General features: G+C 42.9%; 1 protein-coding gene across 1 annotated transcript in view; it reads left to right on the forward strand.

Annotated features, from left to right (window-relative positions):
* The first annotated feature begins 4431 nt into the window (after positions 1-4431).
* raraa (retinoic acid receptor, alpha a) overlaps positions 4432-22293 on the forward strand; it is a 79720-nt gene continuing 61858 nt past the window's right edge. Inside the window, exon 1 of the mRNA XM_053341008.1 lies at positions 4432-5071. Within this exon, the coding sequence (XP_053196983.1) occupies positions 4918-5071 (154 nt within the window). The 5' untranslated portion in view covers positions 4432-4917. The remainder of the gene's footprint in view (positions 5072-22293) is intronic.

The raw sequence follows: 22293 nt of genomic DNA on the forward strand, positions 1-22293 counted from the left end.
ATAATGCTAAAAGAGACTGGATAAGGCTACACAAATGGAAGCTGCGGAGGAATTGTTAGAAAATCTCTCAAAAGAAGTACATTAATGGCTTGATTCCTGGCCCCAGGGTCCATACCTATTTCTATAGGCTGCACTATTGCATCACATCTTAATCCTGGACTGCTATGAAGGTTTTTAGACTAAAGCACCTTATGTTTCACTTGTATAGCTGTAAAGTGCAGTAAACAAGTGTATGAGTAAATTTTTTATGCGTAACATGAGCATACAGAAAGCTCCATAGTGCTGTTTGTTTAGCTTGTTTTTCACGTTTCAGGATTTTGTACTTCATCTCGATTCAAGCCTCAACGTAACTGCAAGTACCTCTCTACTACAATGAAGAGCAACAAGCACACACAACATAATGCACACAACCACTCCACTTTCTTCTCCTCCTTATCAATGACCTTGATTGTCAGTCGTATCATATTGAGCACATACATCACATGACAGGGGAGATTCAAAGCACCTTAACAGAGCAACGGAGGAGAGATTAGTGTGTGTATGGAGAATTACGGATGCATATGCTGTATGTGTGTATGCGTGTCTTTCCTGTCCTCGCATGTTTATGATTGTGCGCTCACATTTCTAGCCTCCCCAATCCAATGTAGGATCAGAGCGCACAGCTGTTTTGTGAGAACCAAGATGGGTTTTGTGTACATTGACAGGAAGGAGGATGTGGATTGCATGTCAGCAGCTTCACCCAGCTTTTGGTATTGCGTGTGCAGTTTTCACAGCAGATTATACGGGTCCTCTGTGGCCTGCTGCCTCCTCTAATGGTATGTGTTTAGTCTTTGTGTCTGTGATTGTGCTTGTGCGTGTGTGTGTGTGTGTGTGTTTGCGAGGGATTATACAGGTGCTCAGTTACGTTGTGTTTCTGTCCACACACGGTTGTGGTTAGTGAGTGAGTGAGTGTGTGTGTGTGTGTGTGTGTGTGTGTGTGTATCTATGCATGGGTGAGCGCAAAAAAAGGACTACTGATTTTATAATGTGTTTGAAATGCTTCAGCTGCACTAGTCAGACATTGTTTACATGCATCAGTGTTTTCACCAAGCCCACATTTTTGGAGAATGTTTGTCTGCTCTCAAGCTGCAGATGGTGAGGCTCGTTAATGAAATGCTCCTACGCAAAGATGTCATTTTAATGTCTCATATATACATTTGAATTAAGATTTTTAATCTGTGTTTTTTTTAAATTTTTTTAAATGTTCAAAGCATAAACAAGTAAGGAAGTAAGCATAAATCCTTACCATGACTAATAGGTCATGATGTAAGCTGATTGTATGGAACACACACATATTTAATTGGGATTGGGATTTTATTACAAATGTGTGGTGCAGCATACTAAAAAAAAAAAATCAGCCATGTTATCAACTCTCTCTTGAATGGGAGGCATTGTAGCACAGGTGTGTCATTTGAATAGTTAATGTCAGGGATGTTTTCTAGTGCTGGCAGCTCACTGAACTTCAGATTATATTACAGGAAATGTCTCCCAAAGCACTTTGACAAAACTTTGATTGCCTTTAGTTCCCATATTAGAAGCAAAATATAAGAAAATTGGTTCCATCAGTAGCCACTTCTGTTGTAATCAACAACAATTTCACTGTCTATTTACTGTAGCATCAGTAAAACGATTAGGTGTGAGTGCACCACAACAAAGTTGCTGCTGGTGTTAGTGCACAGGTTTGTGTGATGCAGCTTATCATTCAAAGTGGCCTCTTATGGTGGCCGCAGCAGATGTAACGATAATGGTGAAGAAAGTGGCCCATTTCCAGCCTGTGGCTTCCCCCGTCTGTCCCAGTGAGTTGTAGTTCCTCATTGAAACACCCAGTTCAGCGTCTGTGGCCTCTGGCTGTTACATTAAAATATATATGGCTTTACATCACTTCAGTATATACTTTTGACAATGCAGATGCATTTTACATGATGCCACCAATGTGAAATGAGTGTACAGAGGCAGCATTTCATAATGGTAATGGTTGTGTACGCCTCTATATACTAGAAGTACCTAAGAAATATCTTACAGCCAATTGTGAGTATGTTAACTCTCTTTCGCTTTAATAGGTGGCTAGTCAGGAGCGAGAGGCTTTAAAAGCAAATAAAACTATATCCAGCTCCCATGGGCTTTAAACAATGTTGTTAAAGCTTTTGGCCTAATACAAGCATAGCCTTGAGCCCACAAGGCCAGACCACCACACACACCAGTTCACTACAACAGGGTGAGAAGAGAGCACTTTGACAACAATCAATAAAAATAAGGTAGCTAACAGAAGGCCAAGCCTGTAAAATCAGCTCTCAATCTGATTAAGAGACATATCAGTGCTCCACGTAGGCTCACTGAAGGTTGTCAGCTTATTCTTATGAATAATGACTCATTTTTCCTACATATAAGTATATCATAGCTGGTTGTCATTCAGCCCCTATGGAGTGCCTGACAGTTACACAAAAGAATGCTGAGTTGTTATCAAAGATGGTTACGATGGAGCAACGCACTAAGAAGTGTTATTTTGTCTTGAAGATGTTACGCAGATTTCAGTGTTACGACATGAGACAGAGGACAGTGACGGGAAAAGGTGGACACGAGCAGTGTGGTGCAACAGGATTTAAAGAACCACTGCATCACTGGCGTGTGCGGCCACACAGCACGAGGTCATGTGTGGCTTTTAAAATCCAGTTTGTAGTGTTATTGCACTATCTCAACAGAGTGTTTTATTTAAAGTGGATGAGATTGCAGTGTTATAATGTATACACCTTAGTTCAAACATTACCATGTCCTAAGATGAGCTGATGGTAGACACCTTCATTTTCAACATGTCCTCCACATCTGTAACATATCGTCATACTACTGCTCACCATGGTCTTCACTTTAAAATGCACTGATTGTAAAGCAGATACAGGAAGTGATGAATAACTCATCAAAATGAAATCTCTTCAGCAAATGAACACAACAGAACAAAAAACTATTCAAGTATTTATTGATTTTCAGTCAATCCTGATCAGCAGTGGGGCATTCCTGACCTTCACAGTCACCAGATCTCAACCCAGTTCTGTATCTTAGAGCAGCCTGTCACACTGTGTTCTCCACCATCAGCATCAAAGCACCAAATGAGGGAATATCTTTTGGAAGAATGGTGGAGACTATATGCTGGAAGCTTGTGATGCGCTGACACTTTATGTCAGTATTACCTTTAGAGCATCGCCCGTCTTTACTGTGCATGGCTGCCACCGCTGCGCCCCTCTCTCACCTGTCATATCCTGATGCTTTATGTACACCATACAAGTGGGAACAGGCACACAAACATGTCTGACTTGACCCCTGTGACTTTACAGGAGTTCATCCATGATGTCCTGGTGTGATTCATGCCGGAGTGCCACATTCCTGAGCAACACTGTTCATGCAAAGACACATTCCTCCTGCTTTTTTTAGTGTGCGTGTTCATAATTTGACTCCACTTTTACCGCTCTACATTATGTCCACTGACTCATAAAGGGTGTTTTTAACAGTAAAAAAAAAAAAAAAAAAAAAAAACCCAAAGTCACGCGCATGTTATGACAAGCTGTTTTAGAAGAAATAGCTTTTCTCTGTCTCCCATTTTATGATAACTGTGTTCTGTGCTGCACTCGTGTTATGGTGTGGCTGTAACAGGTCTGTTTGTACTTGTCTTGGTCTTAATTTGGAATTAAAACTCAGCGGCAGAAATCTCTAGCGGGGTCCAGAACGGCGCCTTGGGTCTCATCTCTGGCTCCTGCAACTGGTGTAATTAGCAAAGTTTTCTTTTGTGCTGCTCTCTTCGCTTATGTTTTGGCTCGTCTCCCGCAGTATTTGTAGTCTGTCGCCGTTAATGAGCGCGTGTGTGTGTGAGCGCACAAAGCTGCGAGGAGACATCACACACCCACTGCTCTCTTCGCAGTTTTAACACTCCATTAGATAATTAAGGCGGATGGGGTGTTTTTGTAACATTTCAGATGAGACATTATCATTAATTAGCGTCAAAAGAAAAGAAGTGTTTTGCTCAGGCACTTAAGTACAAAGGGAAACAGTCTTCCTACCTTGTCACTAAAGCACTAAATGATCTCTCTCCCTCTCTCTTTTTCCTCTCTTTCTCTCCCTGTCTTGGTGTTTATTGTAGGCAGAGGCTGCACTTCAGCAAAGAGGAGGCCCGTCTCAGGAGAAGGAGAAGAAGCTTTGTGTCAGCATCATGTGATCTGCGCATTCCCTCGGAGCGCTCCGTAGTGGAAGGGTGAATCTACGCTCTTTTCGGAAAAAGCATCGCAAACCACTAGCAACCCCTCCCCCCCCCCATCACCACTATCGCCACTCCTGACTGCAGTCATCAAAGTCACCTCTTCTTGACTCAACTTGCCTCCTGCCCCTCTCTCTCCCCTCCCTCCCCCCTCTCTCTCTCTCCTCCACCCCTGCTTCATCTCAGAGATAAGGAATGGCCGCGCTCCCTTCCAACTTCCCCAACGCCTCTCGCAAATAGGGCTTTTCAGCCTGTTTCACAATACCAGAGAAAGGAAGGATAAAACACTCCAAAGTCCCCTTTTATACTGCTAGTGTGTCTCTTTTTTTTTTAAATCTTTGTTTCCTTAGTAACTCAGCCCTCAACACACACATTCACTAAACCAACAGGATTTTTGCCCGCTGACATCTACTGCAGCCATTTTAAGGACGCCGGCACTCAACTTTCCAAAAATTGAAGGAGATTTTTGACACGTTTCGCTGTACAGACTATTGGAATATATTCTCACTCAGTGTCCCTAATGGGGGATTAAATCAGAAGAGTAACCCACACTGACTCCCATTTCAGTCCCTGTTCAGTCTTGTTTAAGGTGGTTTTTCAGTGAAGTCTTTTTCTGACTGGAGGTGGACTTAGCCATCATGGCTGGGAAGGGCAACCCAATGCCGGGCCCCCACCTCAACGGCTTCCCCATGCCCACTTACTCCTATTTCTTCCCGCACATGTTGGGGAGCATGTCGCCTCCGGCCCTGTCAGGACTGCCCATCAGCGGGTACAGCACCCCCTCACCAGCCAGTAAGTGTCATCTGTGTCTTTCCCCTGTTTTTATTGGCTGTTGGGAGTGTGTGCGCTCTTGCTATTGTGTATGTTGTGTTTGTTTTTTTTGTCACAGGGAGATGGAGAGAGGAATATTTACCTTTCATTGTGTGTGTCCTGGTTTACCTGTGCGGCTGTGGCACACTGTTTCCTGTAGGTCTCTCTGTGTGTGTGTGTGTGTGTGTGTGTGAGTGTCTGTGTACACACGCCTTTGAGTCTTCTGGTAAAAGGACACTTTTATGTCTGCCTGCGTAGATCATTCCTATTTGAAAGATGAGTGTGTTGGTAAACAGAGAACGCCAGCCACACACACACACACACGCACACACACACACATGCCCACACACCCAGAGTGCCTCCAGCGTTGTCCTTAATTTACAAGCCCACACACCTCAGCACACACACATTGAGGCATGGAAACATCCGCGTAGATCACAGGGAAATGAGGCAGGACAGCCAGAAAGGATCATTGTTTATTTGGGGAACATAAAATGTGCGAGCATTCCCAAAATAAACCTCACAAATGCTGTCATCGTAGTCAACCCTCATACAATCAATCAAAAGCTTTAAAACTGACTTGCAAAGTTGTTTATTGAAGTCAAACTAGGTGAAAAAGTACATCTTGTAAAGGGAGTACAGTAGAAGTTAACTACCAAGGCTTTTCATGCAGAAAGGCCCCTAGTATATAAATATATGTTGTTATTATTACTAATGCATTAACCTATAAGTATTATTATAATGTTACAGCAGGTTGAACTAATCCTAACCATTTTATTATGCCGTAGTGTATAATACATCATATTCTGTTCTACGTGTTGTTTTGCAAGAAATCTGACAAAGTATCATGAAATAATTATTGAATCCTTCGAGATTTGTTCCAGGAATTTTCTAGATGTGAGTTTCAGTGGAAAGACAGACCGAAGCAGATTGCTGCAGTAGAAGGAGAGGGGGGGGGGGGGGAGAAAAAAATGAAACGCAGCACCTAAAAAATCCTTGAAACAAGTTGATTTGTATTGGAAAGTTTTCTCACTGCTCTGGCAGCACGCACAGTCTGTAAAATCTTATTACACTAAGTAAATAATAACTCTTTTGTGGAGAAGTAGATTATTGGCCTTTTAAATATAGTGGAGCAGAAGTGTAAAGTTTAAGTAAACGCGCCACCGACACTGACAACAATGCAGAAAGCAGAAAGTGCTTTAAATTCATTAAAACATGATGCTCTTGTCCCATCTCTGAGGACTGGGAGAACATGGACAGACAGAGAGAGAATCTATTAAATGACTGTGGCAGCAGCAGAGATATGAAGTAAAGAGAGAAGGTGCAAGTCAGCGTGTGTGTGTGTGTGTGTGTGTGTGTGTGTGTGTTATTGCGGACAGACCTTGGCCTCGCTCTCACAGGTTCAGAAGGGGTCAGTGTATTGACTTTCTATCTGCTGGAGTTTGCGTTGGCAGTCAGCGTGGAGGGAAGTGAAGAACAGTTAGTGCCCTGCCCAGTCACTCCCACTTCCCCAATACCAGATACCCCACCTCACCAACAAAGACTGCAGCTCCTGTCAGATTCCTCTTTTTTTTTTTCTCACACAGTTGCAAACACTATGCGTGTGTGGTGTGTGTGTGTGTGTGTGTGTGTGTGTGTGTGTCAGGCCACTCTCCCAGTGTTTGCCATGCAGGGCGGCAAGGTTCCTTCCCTTTTGCCTGGACAAACATTTCCTGTCTGTAAACACTGGAGAGCCAGGGACACCACAGCTTCCTGACGAGCACGAGTACACACACACACACACACACACACACACACACGCTCGCTCTCACACACACTTAAACATAAACACAATCTTTGCCCTTCATGCCGGCTCACTTTCTCTCACTCTCGCTTCTCCTCGCATGCAGATAACGGCAGGCATAATTCACACATGCTCACACACGCTGCAACAGAAACGCACATGTATCCTTCCCGTATATACACACACACACACACACACACACACACACACACACACACACACACACACACACACACATACACACACCACCTTCACCCCACTCTCCCTCTCCTTCTATCCCCCTTTCTGGCAGATCATTTTCTCTCTTTCTCCCTCCCACCCTCCCTCTTACTTAAACACCTCTTTTTTCCCCCATTTCTTTTCTCTCACATTCTCTCTCTCTCTCACACACACACACACACACACACACACACACACACTCCAGCTAAGCCCTCACCAACCCCATTCAGCATCGAGCAGTGACGAAAGAGAGAAAGAAAGCGGGCGAGGGGGAGAGAGAGAGAGAGAGAGAGTCAGTTTATTTGGAGCTTGAGCGAAAAGGATTTACTGAATGTTAGTTTGGAAGCGAGCTAGCCGAGCATTGGCCTTGGTGGATTTCAACATGGCAGAGCCTCCAATGTAGGCTAAACGCATATGACTGCGTGTGTGTGTGTGTGTGTGTGTGTGTGTGTGTGTGTGTGTGCTTGTCTCAGAGTGAATAATGTGGTTTGTCCTTGTGGAGATGATCGTTTTTTCCCTTTACTTTCCACAGAGATAGTTTATTTCTTCTTATAAATTTCAGGGTCATGTTTTCATAAGCAAATAAGGATTTGAAGTACTTAGACCTGCTATGTATCATCATTGGCAGCATTTACATTAAGGTGTTAATAAACATCTTGTACGTAAGATGTCTGTAGATATGATTTGGATCATGGTTTGCAGCATTTCTACCATAATGGATTTCTTTTTCCTCATAAAATTCCCCTTGTCACTCCTTATGCAAACCTCATATTATACATTGTTACTCATTGGTTGGAGATGTTGGTGTTTATTAATACCACCTGATTGGATCATCAGTGAGTCTTTATTTCATGAACACCTGTACAGTATTTATTTATTTTAGTTCTATGTGAGTTCAGTGGAGCTTGATGCATGTATAAACTGCAGGTGTAAAACATGTTTGATTGACAGTTCCTAAAGCAGCTAATGTTGGGTAAACACTAATGGAACAGACAAGCCATTTTTGTCTTAATGCTTTGCTTTCAGAATCCTCTTCAGCATACTCTAATTTTCCTCTATTTTCTATTCTTTCAAGTCCACTCGTCCTCTGAGTTGTCCAGCTCTTCTGCCTCGGCCTCCTTTAGGAAACCACAATAGACCAATTATTTGGACCAAGCAGAGCAGAAGGGTTAATCTAGGCTTACAACACACACTCACTCGTCCTTCCTCTCTCCCTCTCCTTCTCTTTCTCTGTGTTTCTCTCTCTCTCTCTCTCTCTGCGTCTCTCCAGCTCTAGCCTCCAGGGTTATGTCTTCACATCAGATTATCTGAAAATCATCAAGTTAAGTTACGCACTGGAGCAGATCAGTTGCAGATATTGATATTGCATTTATTGCCTGCAGCTTTATTATTTAACTGAATATTATCACTATGGATTGATCACACACACACACTCGTACACTCAAGTGCACACGCTACTGTATTGAACCTCGCCAAATATCCCACAGTCAGTAGAATGCGTTTGTCACGTGCACGCTCACATAAACGTGCACCACTTTCATTAGTGTTTTCGATTAAAAACCTTACGCGCCACACACGCCTGGTGTGAATATGGAGCTAGCCAGCAATAACGCCCCAACTATTGATCCCATTATTATCATTAAAGCCTTCCGCTGTCTGTCACCAGCTCGAACACCATGCTATTACATTAGCACAGTGTTATGAGGGATCATAATGAATGGAGCCAGCTTGCTACCTGCTGCCACGACGGACTAATTGGCTTTTCCCCACAGAGCGCTCTTGTTTCAGCAGCCGCGGTAATTGCTTGGTACACAAGTGTTTCCTCCGACTGCTAAGGCACACGAGCACCATGTCTTTTGACTTATTAGGGGGCAAAATGGCATTTAAGCATGTACTTTCGGGCCAGGAGAAGAAATATGAAAGGATATTTTCAGACCTCAAGGAAGCTTGTGTGTGTGTGTGTCTCACCTATCCCATTAAGCAGCCCATGGTGGAATTCACTGACCGTAGGTAAATATGGATATGGTAATGTTGGGCAGAGTGTGTTTGTGAGGGTTATGTGTGTGTGTGTGCTGGGTTCTGGACAGACAGGTGGTTCCCCTCTGCCCTGGTGGTCTGCAGGAATCAAGGGGGCATGTCAGTACACTTCATGGGTGGCAAAATCACACACACACACACACACACACACACACACACACACACACACACACACACACACACACACACACACACACTTTCACAGGGCTTCTGGTGGTGGTAGGGATATGGATAATGATAGTGAGAAACACTTGTGTTGTAGTCCCCTTTCTATTCAGTGTGTGTATAGATACAAACATGCACTATATTGACTGAAGTACTGTTTCTATCAGGCTACCAAGTACAGAGCCATTTAGCCATTTCAGACACACACACACACACACACACACACATACACACACAGAAACAGTACCTCTGGGGAGGTGCTTGTCATTATTGGAAAGTCATTTGAGGGGTGCCGATACTCTGATGGCAAGGATGCAGGCTTATTAAACATGGCGTGTAAAACACATCTAGCATGGCAGCGCAGCACTCATTCACTCCAGCTTAATGACCTTGTTAATTAACTGCAGAGCTCTGGGAGGCTGAAAAATGAGCACAAGGACTGTCCTATTCTTATATTTTCAAAGAAGCAATTGTCTCTGCTACTTTGAGATCCAGGGAGTTGAAGAGTTTCATCCTCTGCACTGAATTGAATTGTACAAAAGTGGATTTCAGAAAGTTGAATGCATTGTGGAAAACTTCCTCAGTATTGAATAGAGCAAATATTTCTTTTTGTGGTGAGCTGAAAGCCTGCACCATTAAACATGATGATATTTTGAGGATGAGTCTATCTGTGCTTTCGGGATGTATTTATACACAGGCAGAGTCTGAGAAAGGATTATTGTGATAATTGTTATTGTGGATAATGTATTCTGGCTTTGAATATATATATAGATATATACAGTACATTGTATCACTTAATGGCAGATAACATCAATATTCAAGCAAATGAATAAAAATAATAAATTGTTCTAAAACATGGGTACATTTTTACTATTGATGGCTGTGAGCATGTGTGTATAGCAGCTATGCTATGGTTAAGGTTAGGAAGATCATGGTTACAGTTTATATAAAAGTGAACTTTAGATGAAAGTCGGTGTTGGGGAAACAAGCTCCTGTCCCTGAACTCCACGGCCTTACTGTCTTGCCTCACTACATTTAGGACACAATGCTTCTTGCAGTAGTGCTGAATTTCGGCATTGGATGTAAAATCACAGAAATGAGCGTATTCAAGGGATATTAGGATGAGGAAGGACAGGAAACACACTCCGAGTCTGTTTTATGCAAAAATCTAGTGACACAGAAGGTAATAACCCACTGTGAATAATTGACTAAACTAAACTAGCCACAGTTATTAGTAATGCCATAGTGATAACCAAATGTTGTGCTTTTGCCTCTGACTGGCACTTTCAAGTCCACACTGACGTTATAATGTCAATGGTAGATCATGTGTGAGGGCATGTGACTAGTGTTTGGTTTGCAGATTGGGCGCGGCTCCTTGGTGAATTTATTGTGGATGAAAGTTTGTATGTCATCGAGACAATGGGAACATCCTGAGCACTGAGCCTGGCAGAAACTGGCAGCGAGTGAGAAAAGAGGAGAAGAAAAGAGAGGAGATTGTTGTGAGAAGTGTTGAGCAAAGGCAAAATGTGAGGACACAACGCAAGGAAAAATGAGTTCAAACTGACTGGAAGTTGAGAGAGAGAGAGAGAGAGAGAGAGAGAGAGAGAGAGAGAGTCAGAGAGGAATAGAGACAGAGATGCAGGCCTCTTGTGCAGATGTGACAGAATTGGGAGACACACACACTCACACAGGCTTACACACAGGCTTTGGCAGCACCCGTTTCCCGTGCCAGCGTCATGTGCCAAAACACCAGAATGCTTAGCCAAAAGGTGCTCCCGCAAGAACACCCATCACCCTCTCCTCCGGCCTTCTGGCCTTCCCTCATCCCTTCTTTCTGGCGTCCGTTCATCTCTTGTTTTCCCCCACATTTTCTCCAGCTCCATTCTTCTTCCCTCCCTTCGACTCTCTCTGTGGGCGTTTGTCCTCTTTTTTCTGCCTGATCGTGTCCGCTCAGCTCCTTTTCCATCTCCCTCAGGCCCCCTCCCCTTTTCTCTTTCTTTCCCCCTCTCTCTCTCTTTATTTCTCTATCTCTTGCTCTCTCATTCTGTCTTTCTTTCTATAGGTTTTTTTCCCCCTTCCATGGCCGCTTATGCAAATACAGGCCCTCCTTTTCAAAGAGCTGTCTGCCCATAATCCGATGGATGGCTCCATTTTCAGGGTGCTGCACGCGCACACACACACTTGCACATTTGTGCACACACAGAAAGGCAGAATGCATCACACACGCTATTAGGAATACAAGGACACATGCTATCTCTCATAAACATTCACGCCAACTGGCACATACATGCACACATGCGAACACACGCACACGCAAACTGACACACAAACATAGAGAGAAAGCCCGCCTCTGCAGCATGGGTGTTATATTTTGAGCAGTGAGCGCTTTAAGCTGTAGTTGGGCCATAACAACTTCAAAACCAGCAGGCTGTCGCCAGCAGCCATGCAGCACTCAGTTGGGTAAACACTGGCATAATCTAAATCTCTCTCTGATGTGCCAGCGCAAGTATCTTTTTTTTCTGCCTCTTCAAAGGCCCCGCAAGGAAGTCAAGACAAGGGTAAAGCGATAAGAACTCCCTCTTTTTTTTCGCTCTCTCCCTCAATTTGGCTTTCCTATCCTTTCCTTCAACCCGCTCTCGCACTGACCCCCTTCTCCTTCCTTTTATCTCTTCTTCTCTTCCCCCCCCCCCACACACACACACGCACACACACATATATCTCTATCTTCTTATGCCCTTTTTGCAGTACCCATTGCATGCAGTCATAATTCACACCGCCGCATACATTCAAATGTCAATGACTCTCTCACAGGCATCATTCCTCTATTGTCCTTTGATAAGTGGTAGGAATGACGGCATATATCAAAATATAGGGCAGTTACCTAATGGAGGAGACGAGGGAGGAAAAGAAAGGAGAGAGCCGAGGAAAGGTCCTGAGATGTTGTGCGGGTCGGCCCTGCACAGCTCGGAGAGTGATTGAATTATCAAGCAGAGCTTTGCTTGTTGTCCAAGGGGGTTTCAGAGGGAAAGCCCTTTTCTCGGCGGCTAATGCGCTTTTTCAGCCCAGCACAATGGCTGGCTGTGTTGCGCAAAAGGGCTAAGAGAGCTCTGTTGGGCCAGAGCTTATGGGGCCACCAGCTCTCTCTTGGCACCTCTCTAAGGGGCCTCTGGCCACACTTAACCTTAAGGCTGTCTGCTAGCATTAGCACACAGCCTCCTCAGAGTGGGAAGATAATGCCCGCAAGCAGGCATTAGCACATTATAGCGCTAGTGTACCATACGCTAACTAATGGCAAATGAATTGTGCTGTGTTTAGATAATCATTAGCATTCCAGAGATCTGTGGACACCCACAGTTTTAGCTGTGAACGCCTTCTGAGCCTCTCTGCCGTATTCATCGCCCTTTTCAATTGTGAAAGAGGAGTCTTTGTTTTTATACCTTACTTAGTTTAGTGTTCTCACTGCATTTTTAGTTAAGGCTGTGAACTATTGTATCTAGTTATATACTGAATACTTAAACACTGTTACACTACCGATCCCCCCGTCCCTTTTTTTGTTTTTAACAGTGTTTTATGATTCAGGGGTGCAAGAGAAAAAACCTTTTGAAAGCAAATTAAATATCAGATATAGAGATATTTCTTATTCATGAAAATGAATGATACCGGTCACTATTTCCTCCAACCTTGGATGCCATTTGTCTCTGCAGCCCTTTTCAACCCCCGAGGTTATCTATGTTATTAAAAATTCCACTTCAAGTAACCTTTTGTATTCGGCAAACATCGAGATCATCTCATAAGATTAGTCTTGAATGAATATGAATCAGCATTTCCTTAATTTGTGTGCTCTTTTTTACTTTTTATAGATGAATGCTGCAGTGGAAACGATTAATCAGGGGTCTGATAGCAAGTTAGGGTGTAAATGCAGAAAGAGGAAGTTGTTAAATTTGAGTCATTCAGGGGAAAGTAGGTAGTAAAATATTGGCCTTGTTCCTTTGTAACTGTTGTATTTTTTGGACGGCATTTTAACCATTACCAAATTGTAAGAGGCGTTTTTTTTTTTAAATTGACAACAATACCATGCTGGAAAATCACGGGGGCCATTGATAAACTAAGTGACGGGAAAAGCAACTCCCCCACGCACGTCAGTCCGGACAAGACTTCAACTACGGAAGGACCACTGAGTGTGCCAAAAAAGCAACAGATATTTGGGACTGCAATTGTTGCCGGTGTAGAGGGAAAGGAAACACACACATATGCAGTCCAGACGGGATTAAAATCACTAATCAGCGCATGCAATATTAAAACCAACAAACCCCCCTTACATAAATAAATCCCATCTGACGAGTGTATCCTGTGTGAGTGTGCTGCATGAAACACAGATGTGTGGGTGTAAAATCCTAAATCATATGGGGCTCGCAGGTAATAGCGGTCCAGAGAAATTAGAGTTCACGTCTTTTATTTTAATGCATTCAGAAATGGCGTCGGAAAGAAAAGGCCTCACCATTAATTAATCAGGAGTGATGTGTCTTCTCCATTTTATGTGTGGTATTTAATAATCTGAAGGAATTATGAGCATTTCTTTTTTCCATTTTTTGTGATTTATGCAGTATATGAGTCACACCTTCCACTTTATATTTTCTTTTCTTCTACTCCCTTTAGATTTACTGGAGACAAAACTATGTACTGGTGTAACTCATTTATTCTATTTCATTTTTTCCTCATTTCTTTTTTTCTCTCTGTGGCCTCTCCCTTTTCTTTCTCTTCATCAGGAACAAACAGCTGTTCCGTAGCCAGCCTGTGATCAGTGTTAAGAGGCACCTTAATATTGAACTGCCTCTCTCAACCTTTCTCATTCTGCCTCACTCTCTCTGTCACACACACGAGGACACACACACACACACAAAACATAAACACACACACTCTCATATGCTCCCTTTCTCCTTTTCACAGAGACATCCTGTATGTATGCCCACGCTCAGCAGACGCAGAAGATGTGATTAGTGACACAGTTTTGCCTTCCATTTGAAATGGCCTTTAAACAACTGGTGTGCATTATGTCTCGAGTAGTCCCCTAATTCAGTGTGCAACAAACAGATGGTCACACGCTCTCTCTTTTATCCTAATACTTATCCTAATATCACAACCTTTTATTCGTGAACTACTTGACAAATAAGCGGAAAGCTCACGACAGCTCTCTGTTTTGAACCGTGCGTCGCATTGGATGTATTCAACTGTAGCATTTCCAGTGTTGTTTTTACACATAAACTGTTGATGGGCCGTGAAACTGCTCAGATGTGGAGGAGTTGCCGAGGAATTCCAGTCAGTGACATTGACTGATCAGCTACTGCCAAGATAAAATCTCGCAGATAGGCACACACACATACACACATTTAAAGGCCGTTTTAGCACCGGCTGTAACAAAACACATTTGTCTTGTCTCCTAACTCTTGCACACAAACTTCTGCTGAAGTCATTAATACACTACAAGGGAATCTCCGGTTTCGAATCGTGGCAACCCCACAAATAGCAAGTGGTTTTAGGGAACTTGTCTCTTTTGGTTGCTGAAGTCCACACAATGCATTTTGACACCATACCAGCACCGCACATTGCACAACAGCAGCCAAGTCTTTTGATCCGCCGCTTGTTTTGTGTACACAGCGTGCAGAAGAGAAACCAAAAACACAGAAAACACCATCACACCACCAGACAGTCAGCGAGGACGGTGGTTTTTGTCTTTGGAATTGCTCATGCGAGGGTCAGGAGAGGCCAAACCAGCCGCAGCTTTTTTTGTGCCGATTCCAACCATTCTTGTAACTGTCCGAAATTCAAATAAAAAAAGACAAACCCATCGCAGTTTACAGAACAACTCTTAATGGATTATTACCAACATTTCAGGTGTACTCACGTAACCTACATACAAAGTGGTTTAGGCTTAATAGCGCCGTTGTTTTGATGAGTACAATGCTATCATTACCAAAAATGATTAAACTGGGATTATCCATTTAAACTCAGACTGTGACTCAGATGCTTTGAGTCGTGGAGTATGTGGTCATTCACCATGAGTAAAAAAACGTGATATCTCCAACGTAGGAAGCAGCGGTGACTGATCGTGGAGAGAGAGAGAGAGAGAGAGAGCGATAGAGAGAGGCTACATACCGAAGGGTCAAACCGAAGACCTCGCTCTTTGACCCAGAGACCCTCTCTAATCGCTCATTCTTTGAAAGAAAGAGACAAGACAGAAGAGGAGGTTGGGAACAAGGAGAGGAAGATCAAGAGAAGGGAGGTGGAGGGGGGGGGGGGCAAAGAGAGGGAAGTGAAGTGCCCCTGCAGGCATCTTAAATCACAGCAGGCCCAGGCATACCTTTCACTAAAGAATCAGGAGCAGATTCACACTTTCCACAAATGACCACTGGCTTAGTTGACTACCTGAAGCAAGATGCAGGTGTGTGTGTGTGTGTGTGTGTGTGTGTGTGTGTGTGTGTGTGTGTGTGTGTGTGTGGAATTGGGAGTAAGGGAGCCTCTTTGTGTCTGTATGTATCAAACACTCTAAGTATTCTTTTTGTTCGACACCTCTCCACAAGACTGAACTCTTGTATATCCAGTATGTCAGTTATTTTGTTTTGTAAGCTTGTGTTTATGCCCCAGAATGTAGGTAAAATGTCTCTGTTTACTGTCAAAACAGAGAAAGAGAGAAACAGAGGGAGGGAGAGGTCAGGTAGTGCCAGAGATGGGATTTCGCTGATTCAATATTTACTCATCAAACAGAACTATTTCCTGTAAGCACTTGGCCCAAACTCTCACTCTCACCACCTCTCTCTTCTGCTCTCTCCGTCGACTTTTGTTTTATCTCTCCCTTTCTCTTTCCCCCCCTCAGGTCATCTTTCTGGCCGTTCCCTTTTCATCGTCGTAAACTTTAACAACCATTTGTTTTCCCTCCCCAGCCGGCTGACGTTTGTCTTTATTTACTGCATCTTCTCTCTCTAGGATCGACTCCTTCTTCTACTTCTTCTTCTTCTTCTCTTTCTTTCTCGCACCGCTGCAGGTCCTTCCTCCTTTTATTCTTATGACCCCGCTATATCTCTCTGACTTTATGTCCACCATCCAAAAGATATTAGAAGAAGCAGTGAGCAAACATTGGTCTATGGAGCCAGGCAGGCAGAGTGACTGAGTTTCAACTGGGGCTGATAATCAAGTTGTGTACACAGTGTGAGTGAGCTGGACTGTCTTGAGCAGTTACGTTGCTTTAAATATTATACTAACCGATGTTCTCATACATGTGTGCAAGAGAAAATTGTTTGAGCATTTCATTAAGTCCAGAAAATGTCCCCATCTGTGTGTGAGTTTATCTGTCTCTGTAGGTTTATGTAGTATATTTCTGTTCAGGTATACATACAACCGTGAACAGTGCATGGACAGCCAGTGTAAGAGTGAGTTTCTGGAGTGCATTAGGTGGTTTTCTGCTGGGAAGACAACTATATGGCCTCTCTGCTCTTCTGCCCCCCCACCACTGAAAAAAGAAGACCGCTCAGTCCTGGCAGATGTGCTGTCAAAGCCGGCTTCTCTCAGACCTTTTGAAAAATAGCCTTTATGTCAAAACCAGATCGCTTGGACTGAAGGTACACATGGAAAGTAGTGGGAGAGCTCCAGGGGGAAAACGTTTTGAAGGGAATATTTTAAGTCTTTATCATGAAGGTAGTCGTCTGTCTGTCGACACGTTTGGTGTGGCCGCTTGTACTTTATGCCCAGAAGCTGACGTCGTTTTCCCCAGTGGTACTTTGCATGTTTGTGCACGTGCATGTACATCTGTCCATTTCTTTTCTCTCTGTGTGTGTGTGTGTGTGTGTGTGACTGTGGATTGAAAACCATCCCACCCAAATGTACCCAGATCTGGCATGTTGATGTAGCTGAAAAGATGTAATGTAATCGGATCTCATAACAGTAGGATCTTGTATATTGTCTGTGAAGATTTTCAGACTCTTAAAGATGTTTCGCCTCTCATCCAAAAGGCCTCTTAAAGCCTTCTGGATATATACTTGTATTTTCATACAGTTCTCTCGATTCCTCCTAGACATCCTCCCATTCTTTCCATAAACTGTTTTGTTGTGCTCCCCCCGGAGGTCCAGAGCTCTTACTGCTGTTAGCGCTTGCTCCCATTATTTTCTGTCATTGTTATGGTGGGCCTTTGGAGAGGTAGAGGAAGGAGGGAAGCGGTTCATAATTAAATTTCATCCCCATGTCGTGCACTCACTCTAGACCTAATTAACCCCCCTCTTATTTTGCTCCATCTGTACCATTCCTCAGACTTACATGGTCAATGGGATTGTGCCCATAATACATGAAGGATAGGTTGTATAGCAGAAAATGAATAATGGCACTAATATGTTTGGCAGGCACGTCACATTGTAAGGCCAGTTTTGTGATGTACAGCTAGCCTCTCAACAAGCCACTCTTGTCCACATTAAGAGTTTTATAAGGACTCACTGTTCACATCAACAATGAATCAAACTAACAAATGTAGCTCTGCAAATATAGTCGTTGCTAACTGAAACTAATATAAATAGACCAACATTTGGTTCCCACTCATCATTGCCAAATGAGACATGATTGCTTGAATGCAAAAGAAAACTATAGGGCTTGTGTTAGCGGTTGCTTATTCGCTTCCTTGCCGAGAATTAGATGAGAAGAGCGAAGCCACTTTTGTGTCTGTACAGTAAATACTAAGCAGCTGGTTAGCTTAGCATAAAGACTGGAAACAAGGGGAAAACAGGAAGTGACTTGGCTAGCTAAGAAACAGTCTAGTGCTTAACCTCCTACTTAACGTAAGCCACAATGTTTTTTTTAAGTGGATAGTAGTAGGTTGGTTAGCTCTAGAGGTGTTACTCAATGAACAGGTGTTGTTGTTGTTACTCTTGAACAGTCTTTGCTAAACTAAGATAAGCTAAACTAGCTTAAAGACATGAGACCGACTGGTAAATCTCAGCAAGAAATTGAATAAGAATGTTTCCCAAAATATATTCTAACTCTTTTAATCATCATGAAAGTTTATTGTAAGCAGGGACAGATTTTCCACACTTGTCTGTTGTCCAGGTTTGTATTTAGACAAAGCACTTTACTTTTGTCAGGAGTACCTCAAGTGTTTTGTTTCAGGACTTTGAGAAAGCAATGGAAGGAACACACACACACAGACACACACACACACACACACACACGGCACGCACGCTGAGGGAAGTTCGCTCCTCCCCTCGCAGACTTCAAAGCTAGCTGTCCCTTGAGGAACTTCAAACGCTTGGGAGGCCATTAAAAGACAAAAATTATTTTCTGTAAGGTCGTAATTTATTTGATTGAAAAATGAAACCACTAACCCAACAGACATTATTTTTCCTTCCCAGGGTCTGCTTTACCAGGCAGAACCTAAATTGCTACCAGGTGGGAATCCTCTTAAGAGCAGAAAGGCTCCGACTGAAGACCTGAAGCTTTTTGCTTGCTCTTGTCCTCCAGCCTCTCCTTCGAGTCCATATCTAATTTTGTCTCGGCCTCTTTCTCTGGTCTCCCCCTCCATTTTTCTTAAGGACGTCATTCCTTCATTAACAGTTGGATGAATAAATGCACACACTTGTGATATTAACAAGTCTGTTTTTAAGTCCTTATAATCGGTGGAAGCGAAGTCCTCAGTGCCTCACAGCCATCAGTCAGTGTAGAAAAGATAAAAGAGGTGTCGAGGGAGTGTGCCGAGGGGGTTTTAGAGAAATGGGGATGCAGTGAAATGCAAGCATGTGAGAGAGTGATGGATCAGAGGGTAGTGTGTGCTGTGAGACAGAGAGACAGGTGAAAAGTTTGAGGGACTGAATTAAGAGAGTGGAGTGGGTATGGGAGATGAGAGGCGTTGAAGAGGAAGACTAGGAAGGATAAGGTACTTGAAAGATGTTGCAGATTGATTGAAGCCAGCATACAAACCGAAAGAAGTGGATGATAATAGATGTTAAATATAAGCCCTCTTACTTGAATATTAAAGATACATTATGCCAAAGTAGAGGTAGCCTAAAGGTAGAGTTTTGCAGCTACCTTACAAAAACACAACCATAAAAAGTTGGTTTATATTTCTTGGTCACTTTTGTAATTTTGGAAGTGTCTTTTTCTTGTGACTTGAATAATTGAACAAACATGGACAAAATAGTGTCGCAAAAAGATAATTTCAGAGCAGATACAGTGGGTTTGAATGACAGAAATGTCCAAGAGTGTCATTTTTTCACCATTTGCACTTAGCAGTCTACCTTAGAATCAGCAGAAATCCACAAATGACGAGATACAGATGCCAATTCCTCCAGCAGTGGAACAGAAAGCACCTACACGATTAACTCGCTTGCCGCGTGACTCAGGGAAATTTTTTGGGAAATCAATAATTAAGGTTGATGCTCACAGGGCCGGTTGAGGGAGTTTAGTTGCACATGGAAAATTAAATAATTCATTATAAAACAGCTGCTCCAATGCTCAGAACATCACAGATGCTTAAATACAAATTTGACCAGCGGCCCGTTTGTACAGTTGGTGTCTGTTCATGTCAAACAACTACTGTAGTGACTGTAGTGACTGTACAAAGGTGTTCATTGTAGCTACTCTAGCTAGCTTAGCACGGATGAGATTGTTACTTACTCTCGGTTTTCATTGCAGATTTGTGCCTATTCGTGACCCTGTGCATCTTCCCATGAGCTTATTCATCTTAAATATCATTCTCATTCAGTCTGAACATACACGGAGCATCTGAAGAAGGTTTGACACTTTTAAGTCTTGGTGAAACATCTGCTGTGGGACTTTGGGGGACTGGATTATGTACCATGGCTTTACACCAGTGATATCACTACAACAAGACAATGTAAGGATGGAAAGGAGGTTGCTGTGGGCCAGTTGTTACAGGTTAGAGGTAGAGAAGAAAACATTTTGAACAAGGAAAGACAAGTGTGAAAGCTTATGAGACACCAAGACACAGCACGCAGGCCTGGTTGTACTGATGTGCATCCACCATGTTACGAGGTATTCTTTGTGGCGTGTACAACATTCATTTTTACCAGTTTGTTTTTTTGTGGATATAGTTATGGCTTTGTTTTGTCTATGTACGTTTGAGTGAGAGAAAGAGAGAGAAGAAAAAAGTGTTTTTCACAGCTTACAGGCCGACATTTTCACCAACTGTCTCGCGGTTTGACCACTCAGCACATGAATTACTCATTTGGAGCATGTCTGAGTGTGTGTCATCCTTCCATGTGGATGTTCCCACTGTTTGTTTATGAGCATGCCTGTGTGTTCCTGTGTTTGTGTGCGTGTACGCCGCTGATGAAATTGCGTCTCCTCCTCCTCCTCCTCCTCGTCCTCCTCCTCCTCCTCTTCCTCACCCTCCTCCTCCTAATGTTATCTCACTTCCTCTGGGCCCCCGACAAACCCACCAAACAGGGAGAAAATAGAGCGCTTTATTGGGACGCCTGTCAGGACTCCCCCTGGATTTATGGCCAACAGACAGCGTTTATCACTCAGCCGAGAGAGGCTGAGAGAGAGAGAGAGAGAGAGAGAGAGAAAAAAATGGGCGGGAGGGAGAGGTGAGGAGGGAGAAGAAAAACAGAGTAAAGGAACAGAGCGATCCTATCCTCCATTTGCATATAGAAGTGCTCAAACTGACTGGAACCGTTTCTGGAAAAGGAAGATTAAATGATTACATAGTTAACATCTTGAACACATTCACAGGACAAACCAGGGATGTTTGTTGAATTTATTATTTCAACTGCTCGAGATTACTGAAGGCTAATTGTGCATTTTTGCTTGTCTGCAAAAGGCAAAGCCCGAAGAATAAACATAATTTCTGCTGCTTTGATTGATCAACAACAAATAGTGACAAGGTGCTAACGGAGGGTTGAGTCATGCACTTTTCTGCATGTCATTAGCATCTGTTTTGGCAACCCAGAATTAATATATGAGTTAGGGGTCCAATTGTTATATTTGAAGACTTGAAAAAGCTTTGTGTCTGCTGCATTTTCTCTCTTCTCTTTCAGTTTATGTTCATTTTGGTTTCGGAAGTCTCAAAAAAAAAAAAAAAAAAGTAGAAAAATGATTCAGCACAGGCCAAATGTTCATTACTTTGAAGTAAATCACCAGTTATAAATGACTTTGAGAAGTGCTGTATCAGTATAGAGTACGCTGGATTATTTTGTCTAAAGAAATTTTCCAAACTTGTCTGACATTAACATCATGCTGTTTCTCACGAACAGAGGGTGTGCAGTACCGATTGAGTCATTTTTGTTTTCTTTATTTTCACTATCAGAGCTGTTTTTCTTTGTCTTCTTGGTTGCATTCCCTAAGCCGTCATTAGCAAGGTAACATTAGCTTTTAATCCCCATGCTCTGAATCATCGCTGTGTTATTGCTAGCCCTGATATAGTAGTAGCTGATTTTTTTTTTAGTTGAATCATCCTCATGTTTCAGTTGTTGACTAAGAGCCACACTGTGTGCCTCAGCGCTATAATTGTGAAGCCCCTGTGCGGTTATCTGAGTTCATCTGAGTCGTTGGTTTCTACACACGCAATGCCGCTTCACTGATTATGATTGTAGGTCAGAATAAACCTTTCATTACACTGGCTTTGGTGACTTTTGCAGTGTGCCAATAGTAATTTGCTTTTCAATAGGCAACAAGAATCTTTCATGTAATGTAAATTTCATCCGCCACTGTTTGTGTGATATGAGCAGTTGTCAGAATTTACTTGATGTGGACACTCACAGCTATTCAGATGCATAAAAAAAGTACTATTTGTGGCAATGGTTTTCCATAACGAGTGTAAGCATTAAGTCTTATGCACCCATCGTAGGACTAATTGAAGTATGTGTGAATCCATTGTCCATGCTCACACCTGCTCGGAGCGTATCCGGCTCTTTAGCAGCAAGGTGTATCATCTTTATCAAAAGCAGCTCTTGAGTTTCCACGACACTAATAAGAACAAGCTTTAGATATGACGACAATTAGGATG

The sequence above is a fragment of the Scomber japonicus genome, chromosome 20 (assembly GCF_027409825.1).
Source record: "Scomber japonicus isolate fScoJap1 chromosome 20, fScoJap1.pri, whole genome shotgun sequence".
Lineage (NCBI taxonomy): Eukaryota > Metazoa > Chordata > Actinopteri > Scombriformes > Scombridae > Scomber > Scomber japonicus.